We start from the raw sequence: 23,999 nt of genomic DNA, 5'->3' as shown, positions 1-23,999 counted from the left end.
AAATGGCAAAAAAATTACCAGACAAATATTGGTTGAAATAAACTGACAGAACACTTAGTCTCAAGGCTCATGTAGTGTCACAGAATCATGGAACCCTTAACAGTGCAGGAGGCTATTTAGCCCACTGCGTCTGCACCGACTCTCTGAAAGGGAATCCCACCTATGCCCTACTCCATAACCCCACTTATTTACTCTACTAATCCCAACTACACATCTTGGGACACTAAGGGGCAATTTAACATGGTCAATCCACCTAATCTGCAGGTCTTTGGTCAGGAGGCAGTCACCACAGCAAAAGGAGTCTCAGACTGCACTGTTCAGGTGATTCTTTACAAAACTAAGACCACATTAACATAAGATGTCATTTGGACTGTGTTAAGTTTTAATTCTTTCATCTGAGAAAGGGCATTGTAACCCTATAGAAAATGCAGAGAAAGACATCAATGATGATTCCTGGCCTGAGATCACTTAAATATAAAGACACGTTTAATATTCTGATTTCTACTCACTGGCAAATTAAGAATGGACCTTATTCAGTGTTTTTCATTTATTATGGGATATGGGCATCGTTGGCAAGGAAAGCATTATTGCTCACCCCCAATTGCTTAACAAGGTGATGGTGAGCTACCTACTTGAATCACTGCAATCCATGCGGTGTAAGTGCACCCAGTGCTATCGAAGAGGCTGTTCCAGCATTCTGACCCAGTGACAATGAAGGAGTGGTAATATATACAAATCAGATGATGCATAAAGGCAGAAACTTTCATAAGATTATTGAAGTCATGGACAGAATACAAATGGATAATATTCAGAGGTAATGGGGTCTGAAAGAACCAGCAGCTACCTGCACAAATTGAGGAAGCAATGATAAGTTGCCAGTTTTTATTCTCCCTAAAATAGTGGGATGGCACAGTGATTAGCACTGCTGCCTCGCAGCACCAGGAACCCGGATTCGATTCCCAGCTTGGGTCACTGTCTGTGCAGAGTTTGCACATTCTCCCCACATCTGTGTGGGTTTCTTCCCACAGTCCAAAGATGTGCAGGTTACATGGACTGGCCATGCTAAATTGCTCCTTACTGTCAGGGGGACTAGCTAGGGTAAATGCATGGGGTTATGGGGATAGGGCCTGGGTGGGAATGTAGTCAGTGCAGACTCAATGGGCCAAATGGCCTTCATCTGCACTGTAAGGATTCTAATGATAGTAACTGGAAGATGGTAGTGAATTTATTCCTAGAAAACAAATCGGTACTAGCATTTGGCAGGTGCAACAAACTAATGGTATGTTCAGCCTCAACAGTGAGAACTCAACTTTTGCTCTACAATTAACACCATGTGGCGAGAGGAAATGGAACTTGGTCGGCGAGAGATTGTAATCTAACCAAACAGCAGGTCCATGTACACAAATCATTAAAATGCCACAGACAGATACAGAATGTTGGCCTTTATTGCTGAAATGTTAAAATACAAAATTGTAAAAGTACAGCTGCAAAAAGCCCTGAAGGTTGTAAGCAATCCTGGCCATCAACCTCAGGAAAGATATATTTACTAATTATTGTCACATGTATTACAGATGTATTATTAGGTCTAATACAGATAGGAAATATACAGTAAATGGCAGAACCCTTAAAAGCATTGATAGGCAAAGGGATCTGGGTGCACAGGTACACAGATCACTGAAAGTGACAAAACAGGTGGAGAAGGTCGTCAAGAAGGCATACGGCATGCTTACCTTTGTCAGCTGGGGTATTCAGTTTAAAAATTGGCAAGTCATGTTGCAGCTTTATAGAACCTTAGCTAGGCTGCACTTGGAATATAATGTTCAATTGTGGTCGCCACACTACCAGAAGGATGTGGAGGATTTGGAGAGGATACAGAAAAGATTTACCAGGATGTTGCTTGGTATGGAGGGCATTAGCTATGAGGAGAGGTTGGAGAAACTTGGTTTGTTCTCACTGGAACGACGGAGGTTATGGGGAGACCTGACAGAAGTCTACAAGGTTATGAGAGGCATGGACAAAGTGGATAGTCAGAAGCTTTTTCCCAGGGTGGAAGAGTCAATTACTAGGGGATACAGGTTTAAGGTGCGAGATGTATGAGGCAGATTTTTTTACACAGAGAGTAATGGGTGCCTGGAACTCGTTGCCGGGGGAGGTTGTGGAACAGATACAGTGATGATTTTTAAGGGGTGTCTTGACAAGTACATGAATAGGATGTAAATAGAGGGATATGGTCCCCGGAAGGGTAGGGAGTTTTAGCTAAGTCAAGCAGCGTGCAGGCTTGGAGGGCCGAAGGGCCGGTTCTGTGCTGTAATTTTCTTTGTTCTTTGTATTTACAGTGAAAAATATCGTTTCTTGTGCGCTGCACAGACAAAACATATTGTTCATAGAGAAGAAAAGGAGGGAGTGTAGAATGTAGTGTTACAATCATAGCTAGGGTGTAGAAAAAAAATCAACTTAATGCAAGGTAGGTCCATTCAAAAGTCTGACAGCAACAGGGAAGAAGCTGTTCTCGAGTCGGTTGGAACGTGACCTCAGACTTTTGTACCTTTTTCCCCAACAGAAGAAGGTGGAAGACAGAATGTCCGGGATGCTTGGGGTCCTTAATAATTCTGGCTGCTTTGCCGAGGGAGTGTGGAGTGTAAACAGAGTCAACAGATGGGAGGCTGGTTTGTGTGATGGATTGGGCTACATTCACAACCTTTTGTAATTCCTTGCAGTCTTGGGCACAGCAGGAGCCATGCCAAGATGTGATACCAGGAATAATGTTTTTTATGGTGCATTGTAAAAGTTGGTGAGATTTGTAGCTGACATGCCAAATTTCCTTAGTCTTCTGAGAAAGTAGAGGCATTGGTAAGCCTTCTTAACTATAGTGTCAGCATGGGGGGACCAGGACAGGGTGTTGGTGACCTGGACGTCTAAAAGCTTGAAGCTCTTGATCCTTTCTACTTTGTGCCCACTGATATAGACAGGGGCATGTTCTCCTTTACATTTCCCAAAGTCAATGACAATCTCCTTCATTTTGTTGACATTGTTGCCGCACTAGTCCACCAGATTCTCTCTCATTCCTGTACTCTATCTCATCATTGTTTGAGATCCAACCCACTACAGTGGTGTCATTAGCAAACTTGAAAACCAAATTGGTGAGGAATTTGGCCAGTCACAGGTGTATAAGGAGTATAGTTGGGGGCTGAGAACACAGCCTTGTGGGACACCGGTGTTGAGGATGATCGTGGAGGAGGTGTTGTTACCTATCCTTACTGACTGTGGTCTGAAAGTTATGAAGTTCAGGATCCAGTCGCACAGAGAGGTGTCGAGGCCCAGGCCACAGAGTTTGGAGATGGGTTTTGTGGGAATAATAGTGTTGAAAGCTGAGCATAGTCAATAAATAGGAGTCTGACATAGGTGTCTTTGTTATCCCGGTGTTCCAGGTTTGAATGCAGGGCCAGGGAGATGGCGTCTGCTGTGGACCTGTTGTAGGGGTAGGCAAACTTAATCTAGGTAGTCTGGGAGGCTGGAATTGATTTGTGCCACGTCTAGCTTTTCAAAACACGTCATAACGATGGATGTTAGAGCCACTGGATGATAGTTATTAAGGCATGCTGCTTGGTTTTTCTTAGGTACTGGGATGATGTCATCTTCTTAAAGCAGATAGGGATCTCAGATTGTCGTAAAGAAGGGTTGACGATGTCTGTGAATATCCTCACCAGCTAATCCATGCAGGATCCGAGTGTTCATTCGGGTACCCCATCCATGCCAGTCGTTTTCCATGGGATGACCTTCGAGAAGGCTGCTCTGACATCTGTAATGGTGAATACCTTGAAGGAGTGCAGTATAGATTGACCAAAATGAAGTGTGGACTCCAAGGGTTAAATTACAAGACACTATACAAACTTGGATTGAATGCTCTGGAATTTGGAAGGATATAGGGGTGACTTGATTGAAATTGCAAGGTATTAAGGGTGCAGAGAGAGCAGATTAAAAAAAAATTGGGGATTTTAGGGATGGGCGTCATAATCTAAAAATTACAATGAGATCTTCCAGAAGGGAAGTTAGGAAACATTTGAATAATCTCACCGAGACCAGTCTTCCGCCACCATCACCCTTTATTCCAATGATGTGCAGATCAGGTGCGTTGGCCATGCTAAATTAGTGTCCAAATTGTGTCGGTCGGGGTAATAATTAGTGGGATAAACACACTGGGCTACGGAGATAGGCTGAGGAAGATGCTCTGTCACAAAATCAGTGAAGAGTTGATGGGCCAAAAGGTCTCCTCCTGCACTGTGGGGATTCAGTGGTTCTATGGTTTTTATTTACAACGTGTTCAAGTTGGTGCTCAGTGGCTGCAGTGCACTGGTCAGCCCCAAAGTCTTTCAACTGCATAGAGCCAGCTGGTTTTAAACCCCCCTGCTGCTCCTTTCTCATTGGTTGAACCTCCTCTTGCCTAATACAGAAGCTCATATTCTACAAGACTCATGAGGAGATCTAGTAATGATTCCTTGTGGCCATTATAATGTCCCTCCTCCTCCAAGTCAATTTCTTCCCGAACATCCTGGTCACAGGAGGGCCTTTGCTGCTGCTTAGCAATTGGCCTGGGGTCGACTGGAGGCAGGACCAGATTGGGGATGTGAAACAGATTGGAGACCTTCGTTTACAATGGGAGCATCATGAAGCCACCGACGCTGGCTCTTCTTGAGATCTAGCCTCAGTTGGGGCACCAGTTTCTTTTGCTTCCACCTGAGTCCTCATTACCCAGAGCAGCAGGCATAGGGTCAACATGTAGTTGTGGCTCGACGCTGCCAGTGGTCATCCCCGCGGCTGCTAATGAGGCTTGCACTGGCATAGGCACCTACCCCTGAGATGGCCCAGGTGCTTCCTGGCAATTCTGCACTGCACTTGGACCTTCTCAGACATTGGTCCCATTTTCCCATTCTGATCCCCAGGACCCAATTGAGGCCGGCCCTGAAGTTCCTCATGCGGGTCACCGGTTTTGAACGTTCCTTCTGTCCTTGCAGAATCATAGTTCTTCCTTTCATTCTCTTGTTGGGACTCTATCCACGCTGCCAGGTTCGTAAAAAGATAGCTTAATCTTGTCTGAAGCCTCCGTCTGATTAACAATTCTGCTGCGGTGATTCCTGTCATTGTGCAAGTGGTAGCCCGATAGTCAAATAAAAATCATGTTGGTTTGGTCTCCATGGACACTGCAGGTTGCTTTTTTATCCTTAGCCTAAAAATCTGTACTGCCTGTTAAGCCACTCATTCAATGAAGGGTGATAAAGTACTGTGGGGAGTATTGTCTTCATTAAAAAGTCCCAGCATTATGATCAGTTACTAAGATGAAACATCAACCCTAGATGCATTGATGGAAATCCTTAAACTGAAAACAAATGCCAACCCCTCTTCCTCGATCTGGGAAGACCTCTCCTCAGCTTCTCTCATCTCTGCAGTGGCTTCAGTACTGCCCAACCCCAGGAGAGGTACTGCATGTCAAGATAAGGTCCTTTTTGGGGTCAAAATGGACCAATAAATTAGAGGACAAAAATTTCTGTTTAATGCTGTTTAAAGCCTCCAGCTGTTGCATACCCACTCCCCAAGACCACCTTTCATGTTTCTGTAGTAGGGTATACAACTGAGCGGGTAAAGAAGCCAAATTAGGAATAAACTTCCTGTAATAATTCATTAACCCTGGGAAGGATTTCAATTCCATGGGGCTTCTTGGAGTTGGCACCTCTTTAATGGTTCTCAGCTTGTCCTCCATTGGATGAAGGCCCTTGCCACTGACCCGATAGCACAAATAGGTCATGGCACTTGCGCAGAAGACACATTTTTTCCTTTTCAATTGTACCCCAACATCTGAGAATGACCATAATACCTCTTCCAGGTTCACTAGGTCTTTGCGCTCTCAAGTTCCTGTGACCAGGACATCGTCCAGATACAACGCTATCCAAGGTAACCTTTGGGGTAGGTTCTCTATGACCCACTGAAAAATTGCATATGCAGATGAGGCCCCTAAAAGGCGATGAGTGTACTCATGTAGCCCTTTGTGCACATTAATTGTCCCATATTTTCAGGATGGCTCACCTAATTCAGGTTGGAGTTACACATGACTCAGGCCAACTTTGAAAATGTTTTGCCCCAGTTAACCTGGTACAGGGTATCAATCAAGTTTAAAAACCCTTTTTACAGTAAGCTTATAGTCTTCACAAAGTTGGACTGACTTATCTGGCTCAAGGACAGAAACAACAGGTGCGGTCCACACTGAGAATTGTAAGTGATTTATTATGCCTAGCTTTTCCAGGCATTCAGTTCCAATTCTATATTTTCCAGTAAGGAGTATGGAACTGGTCTTGCTCTAAAATACTCAGGTGCAGCATCAGGATCGATATGGATTTTAGCTTTGGCTCCCCTTTTATTTCCAAGCCTGCCTAGAAAACTTCAGGATGCTTATTAACGACTTTGTACACACCCTGTGCCCAGCCTGATGATTTCCAACCAGTTCAGTCTGATACGTGGGAGTTAATCTCTCCCCATAAGACTAGGTCCTTGTCCCTGTATAATGATGTGTGGAAGTCGAGCTGACTGCTGCCTGTAAGTCACGAAGGTCGATGCAGTGGCTTTATCTGCAATGGTTCCCCTGTGCAGGTGGCCTGCCTAGCCTTTGTGTTTTCTATGTTCAGGGGCTGAATATCAGTCCAGAGGTGATCATATGTTTGCTCCTGATAACAGACACCCCAGCCCCCATACCCATTTCCATTTTTACTAAGTAGCCATTTACTAACAACTCCCACCATTATGGGGGAAATCTTTGTTGTGTAGATGTGATTGAATTGCATTGTCTCTGTTTCTGATTGACAGCATAACTACAAGGTACTTGACCTTTCATCAAAATAGCACAGATTTTGACTATCCCTACATCTTTGCCTCAGTTGTGGTCTTCTGCAGCACTTGCAGTCGTCCACCATCTGGCATGTACAACCTTCTGAAATATGCTTCCTAGGAGTTTGAAGGCTGCCCCTGACCTTCCTTGACTACCTAGTGATGTTACTTGGGCTTCACCACTGAGGGATTACATAATATTTTACTAATCCCATTGCTTTCAATTGAGGGATGAACGTTGCATAAGGCCCCACCCCCCACAATCAGAGATCACTGCCCTCTAATATTCTGTACCTTTACCCTGATCCTGACACATTACATTCTTATGTACCTTCCCTGAGTTCCTTTCTTTGCATTCTCCAACGATAGTGCTATCTCAGTGGCCTCCTTTAAACCCAAATTGTGTTCTATGAATAATTATTTTTGGACTGTTGCTTTGTTGATTCCACAGATAGTCTATCTCTCAACATGTCATTCAAGGGTGGCCCAGATTCTCACAGCTGTTAATTTTCATAACATATGAGAAACTTGATGACAGATTCCCCAAGGGTTCACCCTGCCATGTTAAAGCGTTATCACTGGAGTATTATGGAGGGCTTCAAGTCATAATAGTCTCTAAGCAAATCCACCGATTCACTGAAGGTTTTGTTATCAGGGGTATTTGGGTAGGTCAGGTTTTTTATTGCAAAGTCAAGACCCTGCATGCCGTCAACAGGACCATTTTCCGCTTCTCGCCCCCTCAAAATTGTTGGCCTGAGAAAGGTAACACATGCACTTTGCACTTCAGGCCCAGTCTTCTATGCTTGCATCACAGGCTTCAAGTTTACCGAAAAGAGGCATTCTTCTTACCAGAGGATTACTTGTCTCAACAGTAAAGATGGTCCAGAGGGAAAAAGCCCTCACTTTACTGCTTGTCGCCAATGTAATATTCTTACCAAGGTCAGTTTTCCATCACCACTACCCTTTAGTTAAAATATGCTAAAGATGCCGCTCTGCACTGCATTGTACAGGTCAGCCCTGAAGCCTTTTGACTGCCGGTCTGAGTACAGCCAGTTGACTTCAGTAACAGTGCTGGGAACACTTGTGCCATGTCTGAAGCAGCAGAGATACTTGGGGTTTCAACTGTGATTAAAGATTTTTAAAGATATTTCTGGGATTATGTTGGTACTCAGTGTGGGTGAAGAAAGCTGTTTGTGCATGTGAATGCATGCTTGCGTCCAGGATTAATTGAACGGGGGAGATTACTAGAGACAGGTTGTCTGTGAGGGTTAAGAAGTGAAAGATTAAATGTACCAGGCTAATGCATTTGTAATGAGATGTTATGGCGAGTTTGAATTACAAGTTGGAATTTGCACCAAGTGGGATACCTGATTTTCAGCTGTTGAATTTCAAAAGTTCAGAGGTGATGAGCAATGTTTGCATCTTCCAGAAGTGTCATGAACTAACAGGGGAAGAGACATTAAATTTTATTGACCCAAAAATGGAGACAAAATAGAAAACAGGAAAGATTTTTATATTTGCAGCAGTTGAGTTCAAAGAGATGTTTGAGGACAATAGCACCAGAGATGAATAAAGAAAGATAATTAAGGAAGAATGTGTAACATAGTGACATAGTTGCGGGGGGGGGGGGGGGGGGGGGGGGGAGAGAGAGAGAGAACGGGATCCTAAAGGTCCACTCCCTTCTGTATGACCTGTTGTGAAAGTTTTGACTTGTAGGTAGCCACCCAACGTTAAGCCAGAAGTGCCTCTGTATAAGGGGGTTGTTGCCAAGAAGATACTTTGGGTCATTCTATAATGCTGCTTTATTAACTTTAATCTTGTGTGCTTAAGTATTTTTCTTTTTTAATAAATCTTTCAATTTTTAAAATTCTGAAGTATTACTGGAGTTCTATGCCTTTCGCATCAATAGCTCCACTATCCTATTTTCATAATAAACAAAGGTTTATGATCAATGAGACAGACCTCACTCTGGGGTCAGGCTTGCTCAGCAATAACATCTGTTGTGGTTGTAACACCACGGAGAATATTTTTGCAACATGTAAAAGTGTAATCTTTGGCGTAAAGGATCTCCGTTCAAACAGCAATTGGCCAATAACTGGGGCATTAGAGGGATGAGGAGTTTCTGGGTCTTACACCCCAGTATACAGTATTCCAAAAGGCAATGGGAGACAGCTTGAAGACACAGAGATAATGTAGAAAGAGGGAAGTTGATGACCATCCATAGAGGCAGCAAAGGCAGATAGGATTCACAAATATAACAAGCCCCCACTTTACAGAAAATGTCCAATAGGTATTAGTGTCAGATGGGTATGAGGTGATAAGTGACAACAACAAAGAGGAGGATAGTGCTGAACAATGGTGCAGAACCACCGAGCAAGGGACTACTCAGTCAGAGGTACAGAATCGCCTTCCTACAGTCATGATCACGAATCATCAATTGTATGTTCCCTTCTGAATGGACATCATTAAAGAGATGGAAAAACCTCTGCTATGACAAGAAAAGATTATGTATATTAGAAAAGATTAGCAGGAAAAATATGATGAAAGGGCTTGTTAAGGCAGATGTAGAGGAGATGTTTCCACCTGTGGGCAAGAATAGAAACAAGGCCATAAGATAGTCACTCATGAATCCAATTGGGAATTCAGGACAAAGTTGTTTACCCAAAAACTGGTTACAATGTGGAACTCAACACCATACAGAGTGATTGACGTAAATAACATAGATACATTTCAGAAGTTAGTTAAACACAAAGGAGAAAGGACTAGGAAGAAATAGAAGCATCAGCAGAATTATACTTCACATGATCTGCAACCTCATAACTTATCCATCACTCTACCATTAGCAATCCTGAGTTAGGGATCAATCCTAATTTTAATAAAGAGTAAACAACAGCATGCCAAGTGTAGCACCAAGCATTTCTAAAAATGAAGTATGAACCTGAAGTTATGAAACAGTACTATAAAAATACAATATAGCAGAAGCACAAATTTCCATCTGATTAATTTGGGATTTGGGCATCATTGGCCCGGCCATCCCTAATTGCCCTTGAACTGAGTTGCTTGCTAGGCCATTCCTGAGGACAACCACATTGCTGTGGATCTGGAGTCACATGCAGACCAGATCAGCTAAGGATAATAAATTTCCTTCCATAAGGATGGAAACTGACCACAGCACCATGACACAGAGAGCCGTTCAAGTGGAGGAAGAAAAAAGAAATGTAGTCGTAATTGGGGATAGCATTGACACTATTCTCTGTGACACACCGAAGGTTGTGTTGCCTGCCTGGTGCTCGGGTTCAGGATATCTCATCCGGGCTGCAGAGGAACTTGGAGTGGGAGGGTAAAAAACCAGTTGTCGTGGTCCATGTAGGTACCAACAACATAGGTAGAACAGGAACAGAGGTACTGCTAAGAGAATATGAAAAGCTAGGAGCTAAATAAAAAACCAGAACCAAAAAGGCAATAATCTCTGGATTACTACCTAAACCACAAGCAAATTGGCACAGGGTCAATAAGATTAAGGAGGTAAATGCGTGGCTCAAAGATTGATGTGGGAGGAATGGGTTTGAACTCATGGGACATTGGCACCAGTATTGGGGAAGATGGGACCTGTTGCGGTGGGATGGTCTTCGTCTGAATCGTGCTGGGACCAGAGTCCGGGCGAATCATAACTAGGGCTGTAGATAGGGCTTTAAACTAAATAGTCGGGGGGAGGGTTCAGTTGTATAGAGAATTACAAAATCAAAAGTAAAGGAGAGGGTACGAGTGCAGGTTAAAGATGAGGACATTCAATTAGTTAAAGGAGTTGAGGGCTCAGGTGAGGTTAGTAACGTTTTCAGACCACGTAATAGGACAGAGAGTATAGAAGGTGGCAGGAATCTAACCTCAGGCAGAGTAAAAAAGGTGACAAGCATGAGAAGGGACGTGGTCAATGCAGTGCAGGGAGATGGTGTGGGGAAGAATAATCAGTCTGTGACAGGAAGGGACAGAGCGTGCAATCAAAGGAATGCACTAACAAATCGGGTCCAGATAAAGGCTGGCATTAAAAAACACTTTACCTGAATGCACATAGCATTCAAAATAAAGCGAAGGAGTTGACTGCACAAATCAGCACAAATGGGTATGATCTAGTGGCCATTACAAAAACGTGGTTGCAGGGTGACCGAGACTGGGAACTGAATATCCAGGGGTGTCAGACAATGCAGAAGAATAGACAGGAAGGAAAAGGAGGTGGGGTAGCTTAGTTAATTAGGGATAATATCAGGGCAGTAATGAGAGATGATATAGGCTCTAAAGAGCAAAATGTGGAATCAATGTGGGTGGAGATAAGGAACAGTAAGGGGAAAAAGTCATTGGTGGGCGTGGTCTATAGGCCCCCCAAATAATAACTTCGAGGAGGGGCAGGCTATAAACAAACAAATAACAGATGCGTGTAAAAACAGAACAGCAATAATCGTGGGGATTTTAACCTCCATATTGATTGGTCAACTCAAGTCGGACGCAGTGAACTTGAGGAAGAGTCCCTAGAATGTTGTCGAGGTAGTTTCCTTGAACAGTATGTTACAGAATCTACAAGAGAGCGAGGGGAAGTCACGTCTGACGAATTTATTGGAATTCTATGAGGATGTGTCTAGTGTGGTAGACAGAGGGGAACTGGTGAATGTGGTGTTTCTCGATTTTCAGAAGGTGTTTGATAAGGTGCCGCACAAAAGGTTGTTACAGAAGGTTAGGGGGCATGGAATTGGAGGTAAGGTGTTAGCATGGATAGGGGATTGGCTGTCAAATAGGAGGCAAAGAGTGGGTGTCAATGGGTGCTATTTGGATTGGCGGTTGGTGACTAGTGGAGTGCCCCAGAGATCGGTGCTGGGGCCTCAGCTATTTACCATTTATATAGATGATCTGGAGGAGGGAACCAAGTGTAAGGTGTCGAAATTTGCTGATGACACAAAGATAAGTGGAACAGCAAATTGTGCGGAGGGTGTGGAAAGTCTGCAGAGGGATCTAGATAGGCTGAGCGAGTGGGCGAGGACCTGGCAGATGGAATACAATGTTGGCAAGTGTGAGGTTATCCACTTTGGCAGGAATAATAAATAATAGGAAGGACTACTACTTACAGGGCGAAAATCTGCAGCATGCGACGGTACAGAGGGACCTTGTGCATGAGTCGCAAAAACCCAGCCTACAGGTGCAGCAGGTGATCAGGAAGGCAAATGGAATGCTGGCCTTCATAGCGAGGGGGATTGAATATAAAAGTAGGGAGGTCTTGCTGCAACTGTACAGGGCACTGGTGAGGCTGCAGCTGGAGTACTGTGTGCAGTTTTGGTCGCCGCACTTGCGCAACGATACTTTGGCCTTGGAGTGAGTGCAGAGGAGGTTCACTAGGCTGATACCGGAGTTGAGGGGGTTGAGCTATGAGGAGAGGCTGAATAGACTGGGCTTGTACTCGTTAGAGTTTAGAAGGATGAGGGAGGATCTTATTGAAACGTATAAGATGATGAAAGGGATGGATAGGGTAGAGGTGGAGAGGTTCTTCCTGCTCAGAAAGGACAGCAGGACTAGAGGGCACAGCCTCAAGATAAGGGGGGGCGGTTTAGAACAGAGTTGAGGAGGAACTTCTTCACTCAAAGGGTGGTGAATCTCTGGAATTCTCTGCCCGTTGAAGTGGTGGAGGCTACCTCGCTAAATATATTTAAGACGCAGGTAGATAGATTTTTTGTAGGCAAGGGGATTAAGGGTTATGGGGAGAAAGCGGGAAAGTGGAACTGAGCCACTTCAGATCCGCCATGATCTTATTGAATGGCGGGGCAGGCTCGAAGGGCTAGATGGCCTATTCCTGCTCCTATTTCTTATGTTCTTATGTTCTATCTTGGATCGGGTCCTGTGTAATGAGACAGGTAAAATTAATGATCTCTTTGTGAGGGATCCTCTTGGAATGAGTGATCACAATATAGTTGAATTTCTATGGGTGGAGGGTGAGAAATTAGGGTCCCAAACCAGTGTCCTCTGCTTGAACGAGGGGGAGTACAAGAGGATGAGGGAGGAGTTGGTTAATGTAGACTGGGAGCGCAGACTAGTTGGTGGGACAGCTGAGGAACAGTGGAGGATTTTTAAGGAGATTTTTCTCAGTACTCAGCAAAAATGTATTCCAGTGAAAAAGAAGGAATGTAAGAAGAGGGATAACCAGCCGTGGATAACTAAAAATAAAGGAGCGTATCAAATTAAAAACCAACGCATACAGAGTGGCCAAAATTAGTGGGGAACTAGAAGGTTGGGAAAGCTTTAAAAAACAATAAAGAACTACTCAGAAAGCAATAAAGAAAGGAAAGATAGATTATGAAAGTAAACTAGCACAAAATATAAAAACTGATAGTAAAAGTTTTTACAAATATATAAAACAGAAAAGAGTGGCTGAAGTATATGTTGGACCCTTAGAAGATGAGAAGGAGGATTTAATAGTGGGAAACGAGGAAATGGCCGAGGCCTTAAACAAGTTTTTTTGTCTCGGTCTTCACCGTGGAGGACACAAATAGCATACCGATAATTGACGGTCATGAGATTGTAGGGGGTGCAGACCTTAAAACAATCACTATTACGAAAGAGGTAGTGCTGGGTAGACTAATGGGACTAAAGGTAGACAAGTCCCCGGGTCCGGATGGAATGCATCCCAGGGTACTAAAAGAAACGGCAGAAGTAAAAGCAGATGCATTAGTTGTAATTTATCAAAATTCGCTGGACTCTGGGGAGGTGCCAGCTGATTGGAAAACAGCTAATGTAACACCAATGTTTAAAAAGGGGGGTAGACAAAAGGCGAGTAACTACAGGCCGGTTAGCTTAACATCCATAATTGGGAAAATGCTGGAATCTATCATTAAGGAAGAAAGAGCAAGACACCTGGAAAAGAATGGTTCACTCAAGCAGACACAGCATGGATTCATGAAGGGAAAGTCACGTTTGACAAATTTACTGGAATTTTATGAAGATATAATGAGTGCGGTTGACAGAGGGGAACTGGTGGATGTGGTATATTTAGATTTCCAAAAGGCATTTGATAAGGTGCCTCACAAAAGGTTGCTGCACAAGATTAAGGTACACAGAGTTGGGGGTAAAGTGGTAGCATGGATTGAGGATTGGCTATCTAACAGAATAAAGTCTCTCCATTCACCTGACGAAGGGACTAACCCCGAAAGCTTGTGAGTTTACTATCAAATAAATCGGTTGGACGTAAACCTGGTGTTGTCAGACTTTTTACTGTGTTTACCCCAGTCCAACGCTAGCACATCCACATCATATCTAACAGAAAGCAGAGAGTCAGAATAAATGGGTGCTTTTCCGGTTGGCAGTCAGTGACTAGTGGCGTGTCGCAGGGATCGGTGCTAGGGCCTCAACTGTTTACCATTGACATGGACGATCTGGAGGAGGAGACCAAATGTAGGGTAGCAAAGTTTGCGGATGACACAAAGATGAGTGAGAAAGCAAATTGCGTGGAGGACATAAAGTCTGCAGAGAGATTTGGATATGCTAAGTGAATGGGCAAGGATCTGGCAGATGGCGTATAACGTTGGCAAGTGTGAGGTTATCCACTTTGGAAGGAATAATAGTAAAATGGACTATTATTTAAATAGTGAAAAATTACAACATGCTACTGTGCAGAGGGACCTGGGGGTCCTTGTGCACGAATCACAAAATCTCAGTTTGCAGGTGATCAAGAGACAAATGGAATGTTGGCCTTTATCGTGAGAGGGGTGGAGTATAAAAACAGGGAGGTCTCGCTGCAATTGTACAGGGCACTGGTGAGGCTGTACCTAGAGTACTGTGTATAATTTTGGTCCCCTTATTTGAGAAAGGATGTATTAGCTTTGGAGGGGGTGCAGAGAAGGTTCACCAGGTTGATTCCGAGATGAGGAGAGATCGAGTCGAGTGGGTCTGTACTTATTGGAGTTTAGAAGGTTGGGGGGAGATCTTATAGAACATATAAGATAATGAAGGGGCTGGACAGGGTAGAAGCAGCGAGGTTATTTCCACTTAGAATGGAAACAAAAACTAGGGTGCACAGCCTCAAAATACGGGGGAGTCAATTTAGAACAGAGTTGAGGAGGAACTTCTTCTCCCAGGGGGTAGTGAATCTTTGGAATTCTCTGCCCATTGAAGCAGTGGAGGCTACCTCGTTAAATGTGTTTAAGTCACAGATAGATTTTTGACCAATAAGGGAATTAAGGGTTATGGAGAGCAGGCAGGTAAGTGGAACTGAACCCATTATCAGATCAGCTATGATCTTATTGAATGGCAGGGCAGGCTCGAGGGGCTAGATGGTCTACTCCTGCTCCTACTTCTTATGTTCTTATATTCTTATTAAAGGACGTTAATGAACTAGATGGGTTTTTACAACAATCAGCAATGGTTTCATGGTTATCACTAAACTTTTAAGTCTAGAAACATATTGAATTCAAATTTCACCTTCTGTCTTGGTGCAATTTGAACCAGAGTCCCCAGAATGTTACACTGGTCTCTGGATAACTAGTCCAGTGACAATTCCACAACGCCACCTCCCTCCCCTAATGTGTGCACATGTTTCCAGTCTCAGCATGGCATAACTTAGACACAAATATAATTCAGGTCCCCTCTGATCCTTTTTCCCACCATTCGCATAGCCTTCTGATGGGGAAAATTAGGGGGAAAAACTGAATCCTAGCTTAAGGCATAAATTTTGGAAAATTCATCACCAAGGCAATCAAATGAGCACCAGGAACACTTGTTGCATTCATTCATGAGACGTGGACCATGCTGGATAGACCAGCATTCATCATCCATCCCTGAAAGAGGCTAGTGACCGGGTAATGCAAATTTCAACAACCAATGCTACATGTTGAGCTATTTGCCATTAAAAACTCCAGCTTTTAGTTTCTAAAACATCATTAGATTTTCCAAATATTCTTATTTGTGACCATCATATCGTTCACACTATGTCCTTTAATTAAACAGCATTCTTAGTGTTAGTGCAACACTCATCTCTATCACCAAAGTAAGAGTCAATCAACAGTGCGCGCACAGTATTTCAATATAGAATTAGCCAAACAATCAGACACTCGCTGGAATAGGCACATCACACAGTGGTTAGCACTGCTGCCTCACAGCACCAAGAACCCGGGTTAGAATCCTGGCTTGGGTCACTGTCTGTGTGAAGTTTGCACATTCTCCCCATGTCTTCGTGGGGTTTCCTCTGGGTGCTCAAGTTTCCTCCCATATCTGAAAAATGTGCTGGTTAGGTGCATTAACCCGAACAGGCACGGGAGTGTGGCGACTAGGGGAATTTCACAGTAACTTCATTGCAGTGATAATGTAAGCCTTACTTGTGACTAATAAATAAACTTTAACACAAGAGCAACAGAATGTTTGTGAGCCTACCTGCTGATGCCTGCTGGCAGGGAAGGTATATTGAATGGCATGACCGGGGTATCGGTTAGCTTCTGCACCAAAGGGGCCTTGGCCTGGGGGGTAACCTGAACTTGACATTTTTGGACAGTCAGTCATTCGAATGCTGCCTAGGAATGAAGCCACCGTTTGATCATGTTTCTAGGAAACCACCTGAGGAAAAAATGCAAGAAAAATAATCAAATATATGGCGATACTGGTTCTGTCAAAACCTGCCACACCATTTCACTCCTATTTTGCAAAAGTACCATCAGATGGAACCAAATTTCAGCTCTTATGTATTTCTTGCTCTAATTGCCAGCAAATGCATACAGATGTATAATTCAACACTTGATTGCGGTACTGCATATGAAACAACCAGTTAGATATTTCCTGCAGTCAATTTGCTGTTCTCACTAGCACTATTTTGTGAGCATTTAAAGATTAACCTAAAATTATTGTGGTGTTTGGTGAGCAGTCACTGAGCCTGGGAAAAATGATCAAAGACACTGCCAAATATCCATACTCTTGGCCTCCTTGAACAGGCTCTTCCAGAGTTAATCCCTCTCTCTTATTTTCTTAAGCAGCTAGAACCTATTAAGAGTTTAAAGGCACAATTACAATTTGTTGTAAAGCAACAGAAGTAGGGGAGCTTCCTGCCAATGGTTATCCTTCACAAGATTTAAAAAGCATTTAGACAGTTACATGGGTAAAACTTGTTCAGAGGGCTATAAGCCAAAGATGGGCAATTGGGACTAGCTTATTTGTTAAAAACTGAGCAACGTGGACAAGTTGGGCCAAAGGGCCTGTTTCCATGATGTAAATCTCCATGATTCTATGACGAATCAAGAATATGAGAACTAGAAGCAGGGGCAGGCCATCTGGCCCCTCGAGCCTGCTCCACTATTCAATAAGGCCATGGCTGATCTTTTCAACTCAGCTCCACTTACCCACCTGCTCACCATAATCCTTATTTCCTTTACTGTTCAAAAATCTATCATTGCCTTAAAAACATTCAACTAGGTGGCCTCAACTGTTTCACTGGGCAGGCAATTCCACAGATTGACAACCCTTTGAGCAAAGTTGTTCCACCTTAACTCAATCCTAAATCTGCTGCTCTTTATTTTGAGGTTATGCCCACTAGTTCTGGTTTCACCCACCAGTGGAAACAAGCTCCCTGCTTCGATTATCTATTCCCTTCATAATTTTATAGGTTTCCATAAGATCCTTTCTCATGCTTCTGAATTCCAATGAGTATAGTCCCAGTCTACGCAATCTCTCCTCAAACCAACTCTCTCAATTCCAGAATCAATCTAGTGAATCTCTTCTGCACCTCCTCCAGTGCCAGTATATACTTTCTCAAGTAAGAACAAAACTGTAACACAGTACTCCAGGTGTGACCTCACCAGCACCTTAAAGAGCTGCAACATGACCTTTCTGTTTTTAAGCTCCATCCTTCTAGCAATGAAAGACAAAATTCCATCTGCCTTCTTAATTACCTGCTGTAACTGCAAACCAACTTTTTGTGATTCATGCACAAGGATACCCAGGTCCCTCCGCACAGTAGCATGCTGCATTTTTTTTACCATTTAAACAATAGTCCACTTCGCTATTATTCCTACCAAAATGGATGACCTCACATTTACCAATATTGTACTCCATCTGCTAGACCTTTGCCCACTCAAACTATCTATATCCCTTTTCAGACTTTCATGTCCTCTGCACATTTCGCTCTGCCACTTTTCTTAGGATCATCTGAATCCTTTGACACACTACACTTGGTCCCCAACTCCAAATCATCTATGTAAATTATAAACAATTGCAGTCCCAACACTGATTCCAGAGGCACACCACTTGCCACTGAACGCCAACCAGAAAAACCCCCATTTACCCTCACTCTTTGTTTTCTGTCTGGATTCTTGTCTCCAGATTCAGGTAATAATATTCATCCAATAATGTTGAGCAAGCCAATTCACTGTAGAAATTGTTATCTCATCAGCGCAAGGGCATGCTCCTCTCGTATTATACATAGGTTCAGTTTGCCGATTCACTCCCCCTCCCACTTCCCTCTTTATAAGTGGTGACATGTTTGTCCCAACCATTCGGTTTTAGAGTGATCCAATCCTCTATTAATAACCCCACAGAATGCTCGAGATAGGGCAAAATTAGAGGGTCAGTTTGCTTTCCACACACACCAAAATGGGAAGGAGATATTGTTGCATTGTCCCTGCCAAAATGGACAATTTCACATTTTCCCACATTATGCTCCATTTGCCAGATCTTTGTCCACTGGGTTAACCTATCAATATCTTTTTTGTAGCCTCTTTATGTCCTCTTCACATCTTATCATATAAAAGGCTTAGTAAGATAAGAGCCCATGGTGTTGGAGGCAGTATATTAGCACAGATAGAGGACTGACTAACTGATAGAAGACAAGAGTTGGAATAAGAGATACATTTTCAGGGTGACAATCTCTAACTAGTGCAGTGCCACAGGGATCTGTGCTGGGGCTACAAATATTTACAATAGGGATGATCAATAAGTGCTAGTCTAGTCAGTGAAGCCCACATCCCTTGAATAAATAAAACAGAGAGTTATGGATGCAATTGCATCTACCCTCACCGTTCCCAGAAACCATACAGTCAGTGTAGATGCAGTTGTGACCCAAACACATCCATAATTCTTTGTTGCCACTTCAGAACAAAGAGGCGTAACCGGCAAAGCCAAAGCTAAACAGATGCAACTACTAAATCTAAATGACTGAACCTATCAGGGTAATTAGATATTATCACAATTGATATTTTAAAAGCAAATGAAACATAGACAGGGGCAGAAAGCAAACCACTGGACAATGACTGGATTTTCTCTGATGCAGTTATGTAACATAATACCCTGTGCAGCAGGGAGACTGCCAATTCTAATGACTCAGCTGCTGGCAGTATTCACCAGAGCCCTTCTACGAATTGATTTCTGTGCCCCTCTGAATTCTGTGGATATACCCAACTCTGCTTCATCAGCTAGTTCACTCATAACAAATCTTATCTCAAACACCCTTACTGCATGGGCAGAAAAGTTTCAAACTGGAGAATTTTGGTTTATCGACCTTGCTTTGGAGAAGGACACCAATTTTATTGATCAACAATTTGTATGATTTGCATTTAGTTGTGTTTAGAATCCAAAACTAAAGCTAAATTTTCATAAAACACAAAAGATTGGAGTAAAATTTTCAAAATACTGGTAAAAATCCCAGAAACTCGTAAGAAAGAAAAATGGAATTTGGTTATTCATCGAGTGGAACAGAGACCCTCTTCCTTTAACAAGTTTCTATATAAACAAAAGGCAGACTTCACAATCACAAAAAAATTAGTATGTTACACATTTGTTTCTTTAAAAAAGACAGGTTTTGTATAAAACCAATACTCAATGAGAAGATGCATGCAGCATGCTCAGTTCTAACCCAATAAGGTGCAGTACTCGCACTCAGACCCAAGACACAACAAGCAGCACTCAGCTAGATATAACAACTAGAACTTACAACTTCCTTTGCAACGAAAACTTCCTAAAGTGGTATGCGGAGCAATAATCAACACTGTCACTGAGCCAAAAGAGGAGATATTGAGAGAGCCAAAAAGGAAAACTTGTTCAAAGGTGATTTATAAAGTGGATCTTAAACAGAGTCAGTGTTTTAGCTCAGCTGGTTGGGCAGCTGGTTATAGATGCAGTGTGATGTCAACAGAGAGGGTTCAACTCCCGTAGTGGCTGAGATCATTCATGAAGGCTCTGCCTTCTCTACTTCACCCTTCACTTGAGGTGTGGTGATCCTCAGGTTAAATCAGCACCAGTTAGCTCTCTCCTCAAAAGCAACAGCTGCCTATGGTCATCTGGGACTATGGCAACTTTACCTTTATCTGCTCTGTCTAGATCCTTCCTGATTTGGAACACTTTTATTAAACCTTCTCGCAATTTTCTCTTGTCTATTGAGAACCGCACCAGGCTCTAACATATCCTCATAATTGACATCACATCCATGGAACCATTCTTGTGAATCTTTTCTGCCACATCCAGAACAGTGGTATGATCAATGATTTAGGGGCATAGATTTAAGGGAAGGGGCACAAAGTTTGGAGAGGACATGAGGGGAAAACCCCTTCACCAAAGGATGTTGCATATCTGTAACCCACTGCCTGAAAGGATGGTGAAGGCAAAAACCTTCATAACATTTGAGAAGTATTTAGATGTGCATTTGTGATGCCAAAGCAAATAAAGCTATAGATCAAGTGCTAGAAACTGGGATTGGAGGAGTTGGGTGGTTTGTCTTTGACTGGGGCAGATGTGATGGGTCAAAGGGCCTTGTTCTGTTCTGTTTACCTTTATGACTTTAAATGCATACATGAATGGCCACAGAGGGTATCTGGATTATGCATGCGTAGCAGAGATTCAAAGACATATACTTTTGTCATAAGCAGGGGACTGGGAGAAGACAAGTAAATAAAAGATCAAGCTGGTCATTGCAGAGATTGTAGAAACAGTTTGGAGATGCAACACAGAAGCACATTCTCAGCCAGACACACTGCAACAAAGTGCAGGGTGACAGGTGGAGCCTTTAGCTTTGATCTTTGGGTCCTCACTGTCCACGGGGATAGTGCCAGAGGATTGGAGAGTGGCAAATGTTGTTCCTCTTTTCAAGAAAGGAAATAGGAATGACCCTGGTAATTATAGGCCAGTTAGTCTTACTTCAGTGGTCAGTAAGTTAATGGAAAGGGTCCTGAGAGATAGGATTTATGACCATTTGGAAAGACGCAGTTTAATCCGGGATAGTCAGCACAGTTTCGTGAGGGGTTAAGTCCTGCCTCTCAAACTTGACTGAATTCTTTGAGGAGGTAACTAAGTGTGTGGACGAAGGTAGAGCTGTTGATGTCGTATACATGGATTTTAGTAAGGCGTTTGATAAGGTTCCCCATGGTACGCTCATGAAGAAGGTGGTGAAGGGTAGAAGGAAATTTGGCCAATTGGATAAGTAACTGGCTGTATCATAGAAGGTGGTGGTGGAAGGAAAATTTTCAGACTGGAGGCCAGTTACCAGTGGTGTACCACAGGGGTCAGTGCTGGGTCATCTGCTATTTGTGATTTTTATCAATGACTTGGAAGGAGGGGCTGAAGGGTGGGTTAGTAAATTTGCTGATGGCACCAAGATTGGTGGAGTAGTGGATGAGGTGGAGGGCTCTTGCAGGCTGCAAAGAGACATTGATAGGATGCAGAGCTGGGCCAAAAAGTGGCAGATGAGGTTTAACCCTGATAAATGCGAGGTGATTCATTTTGGTAGGACAAACTTGAATGCAGATTACAGGGTCAACAGCAGGGTTCTAAGGAATGTGGAGGAACAGAGAGATCTTGGGGATCATATCCACAAATCTCTGAAGGTTGCCACTCAAATGGACAGAGCCGTGGAGAAGGCTTGTAGCGTGTTAGCGCTTATTAAAAGGGAGTTTGAGTTTAAGAGCTGTGGGGTTATGCTGCAACTATACCGGTTGTTGGTGAGACCACATTTGGAATATTGTGTTCAGTTCTGGTCACCTCATTATAAGGAGGATGCGGAAGCGTTGGAGAGAGTGCAGAGGAGATGCCTCCTGGTTTGGAGGGTAAGTCTTATAAGCAAAGGTTGAGGGAGCTGGGGCTTTACTCTTTGGAGCAGAGGAGGATGAGAGGTGACTTAATGGAGGTTTGTAAGATGATGAGGGGGATAGATAAGAGTAGACGTGCAGAGACTATTTCCTCGAGTGGATGTAGCTGTTACTAGGGGGCATAACTATAAGATTCATGGTGGGAGTTATAGGAGGGATGTCCGCGGTAGGTTCTTTACTCAGAGTGGTTGGGGTGTGGAATAGACTGCCTTCTATGATAGTGGAGTCGGACACTTTAGGAACTTTCAAGCAGTTATTGGATAGGCACATGGAGCACACCAGAATTACAGGGAGGGGATAGCTTGATCTTGGGATTGGACATAGCTCGGCACAACATTGAGGGCCGAAGGGCCTGTACTGTGCTGTAAAGTTCTATGTTTCTATGACAATGAAAGCTACACTCAACACAAAACATGGTGACAGTTAGAGCCAAACCCACACACCAGCTACAAAAGAGCACTCCATGGCAAAAAGCAGGCTGCAGCCAGATGGAAAGCAGAAGTGGAACCAGACAGCCTCATTGAATTAATTGCAGAGAATACTGATTTGCACAATAAAATGAATTACTGCTTGTAATTGTTGAAGAAGCAAAGTGTGCTGCATCTGGGTTCAACAACTACTCAACAAAGGGGTAAGAAGCTTAAGTACGTGCTGCCCACAAAAACAGGATAAATAAATTTGACCAATCACCATTCTCATCTGTTCACTCTTAATTGTGAAAAGAAATCAGCAAAGCGATGGAAGGAGTCAGGAAGTGTTATCAATTGGCCTCACCTTTCAGTTTGGATTCTGCCAGGATCTCCAGGCTCCAGACCTCATTACACTCCAAACATAGACAAAATAAATAAATTTCAGTGGTGTGCTGAAGCAACTGCAGTGCATCTTGTAGGTGATGCACACCATGTTACAGTGTGCTGATGAATGCTTCAGGTGTTAATTGTAACCATTCCCTTCTCATCCTGCTCAACCTGTCTACAGCCCTTTACATAAGAACATAAGAAATAGGAGCAGGAGTAGGCCATCTAGCCCCTCAAGCCTGCCCTGCCATTCAGTGAGATCATGGCTGATCTGGAGTGGCTCAGTTCCACTTTCCCGCTTTCTCCCCATAACCCTTAATCCCCTTGCCAACCAAAAACCTATCTATCCGTGTCTTAAATATATTTAGCAAGGTAGCCTCCACCACTTCAACGGGCAGAGAATTCCAGAGATTCACCACCCTTTGAGTGAAGAAGTTCCTCCTCAACTCTGTTCTAAACTGCACCCCCCCTTATCTTGAGGCTGTGCCCTCTAGTCTTGCAGTCCTTTCTGAGCAGGAAGAACCTCTCCACCTCTACCCTATCCATCCCCTTCATCATCTTATACGTCTCAATAAGATCCCCCCTCATCCTTCTAAACTCCAACAAGTACAAGCCCAGTCTATTCAGCCTCTCTTCATAGTTCAACCCCCTCAACTCTAGTATCAGCCTAGTGAACCTCCTCTGCACTCACTCCAAGGCCAAAATATCGTTGCGCAAGTGCGGCGACCAAAACTGCACACAGTACTCCAGCTGCAGCCTCACCAGTGCCCTGTACAGTTGCAGCAAGACCTTCCTACTTTTATATTCAATCCCCCTCGCTATGAAGGCCAGCATCCCATTTGCCTTCCTGATCACCTGCTGCACCTGTAGGCTGGGTTTTTGCGACTCATGCACAAGGACCCCCCAAGTCCCTCTGCACCGTAGCATGCTGCAGCTTTTCACCCTTTAAATAGTAGTCCCTCCTACTATTATTCCTGCCAAAGTGGATAACCTCACACTTGCCAACATTGTATTCCATCTGCCAGGTCCTCGCCCACTTGCTTAGTCTATCTAGATCCTTCTGCAGACTTTCTACACCCTCCGCACAATTTGCTTTTCCACTTACCTTTGTGTCATCAGCAAATTTCGACACCCTACACTCAGCTCCCTCCTCCAGATCATCAATATAAATGGTAAATATCTGAGGCCCCAGCACCGATCCCTGGGGCACTCCACTAGTCACCAACCGCCAATCCAAATA

General features: G+C 43.5%; 1 protein-coding gene across 11 annotated transcripts in view; it reads right to left on the bottom strand.

The window, feature by feature from the left end:
* The window catches only part of ncor1 (nuclear receptor corepressor 1), a 345,530-nt gene that overhangs the window by 297,401 nt on the left and 24,130 nt on the right, over positions 1–23,999 (bottom strand). For all 11 annotated transcript variants that reach the window (XM_080211013.1, XM_080211017.1, XM_080211019.1 and 8 more), the window contains exon 2: positions 16,276–16,455. In XM_080211013.1, coding sequence (XP_080067139.1) covers positions 16,276–16,401 — 126 coding nt within the window. In that variant the 5' untranslated portion in view covers positions 16,402–16,455. The remainder of the gene's footprint in view (positions 1–16,275; positions 16,456–23,999) is intronic.

Source organism: Carcharhinus amblyrhynchos, chromosome 23, assembly GCF_965287045.1.
Source record: "Carcharhinus amblyrhynchos chromosome 23, sCarAmb.v2.hapA, whole genome shotgun sequence".
Lineage (NCBI taxonomy): Eukaryota > Metazoa > Chordata > Chondrichthyes > Carcharhiniformes > Carcharhinidae > Carcharhinus > Carcharhinus amblyrhynchos.
Note: the sequence above shows the minus strand (reverse complement) of the source record. Positions and strands in the feature narration are given on the sequence as shown.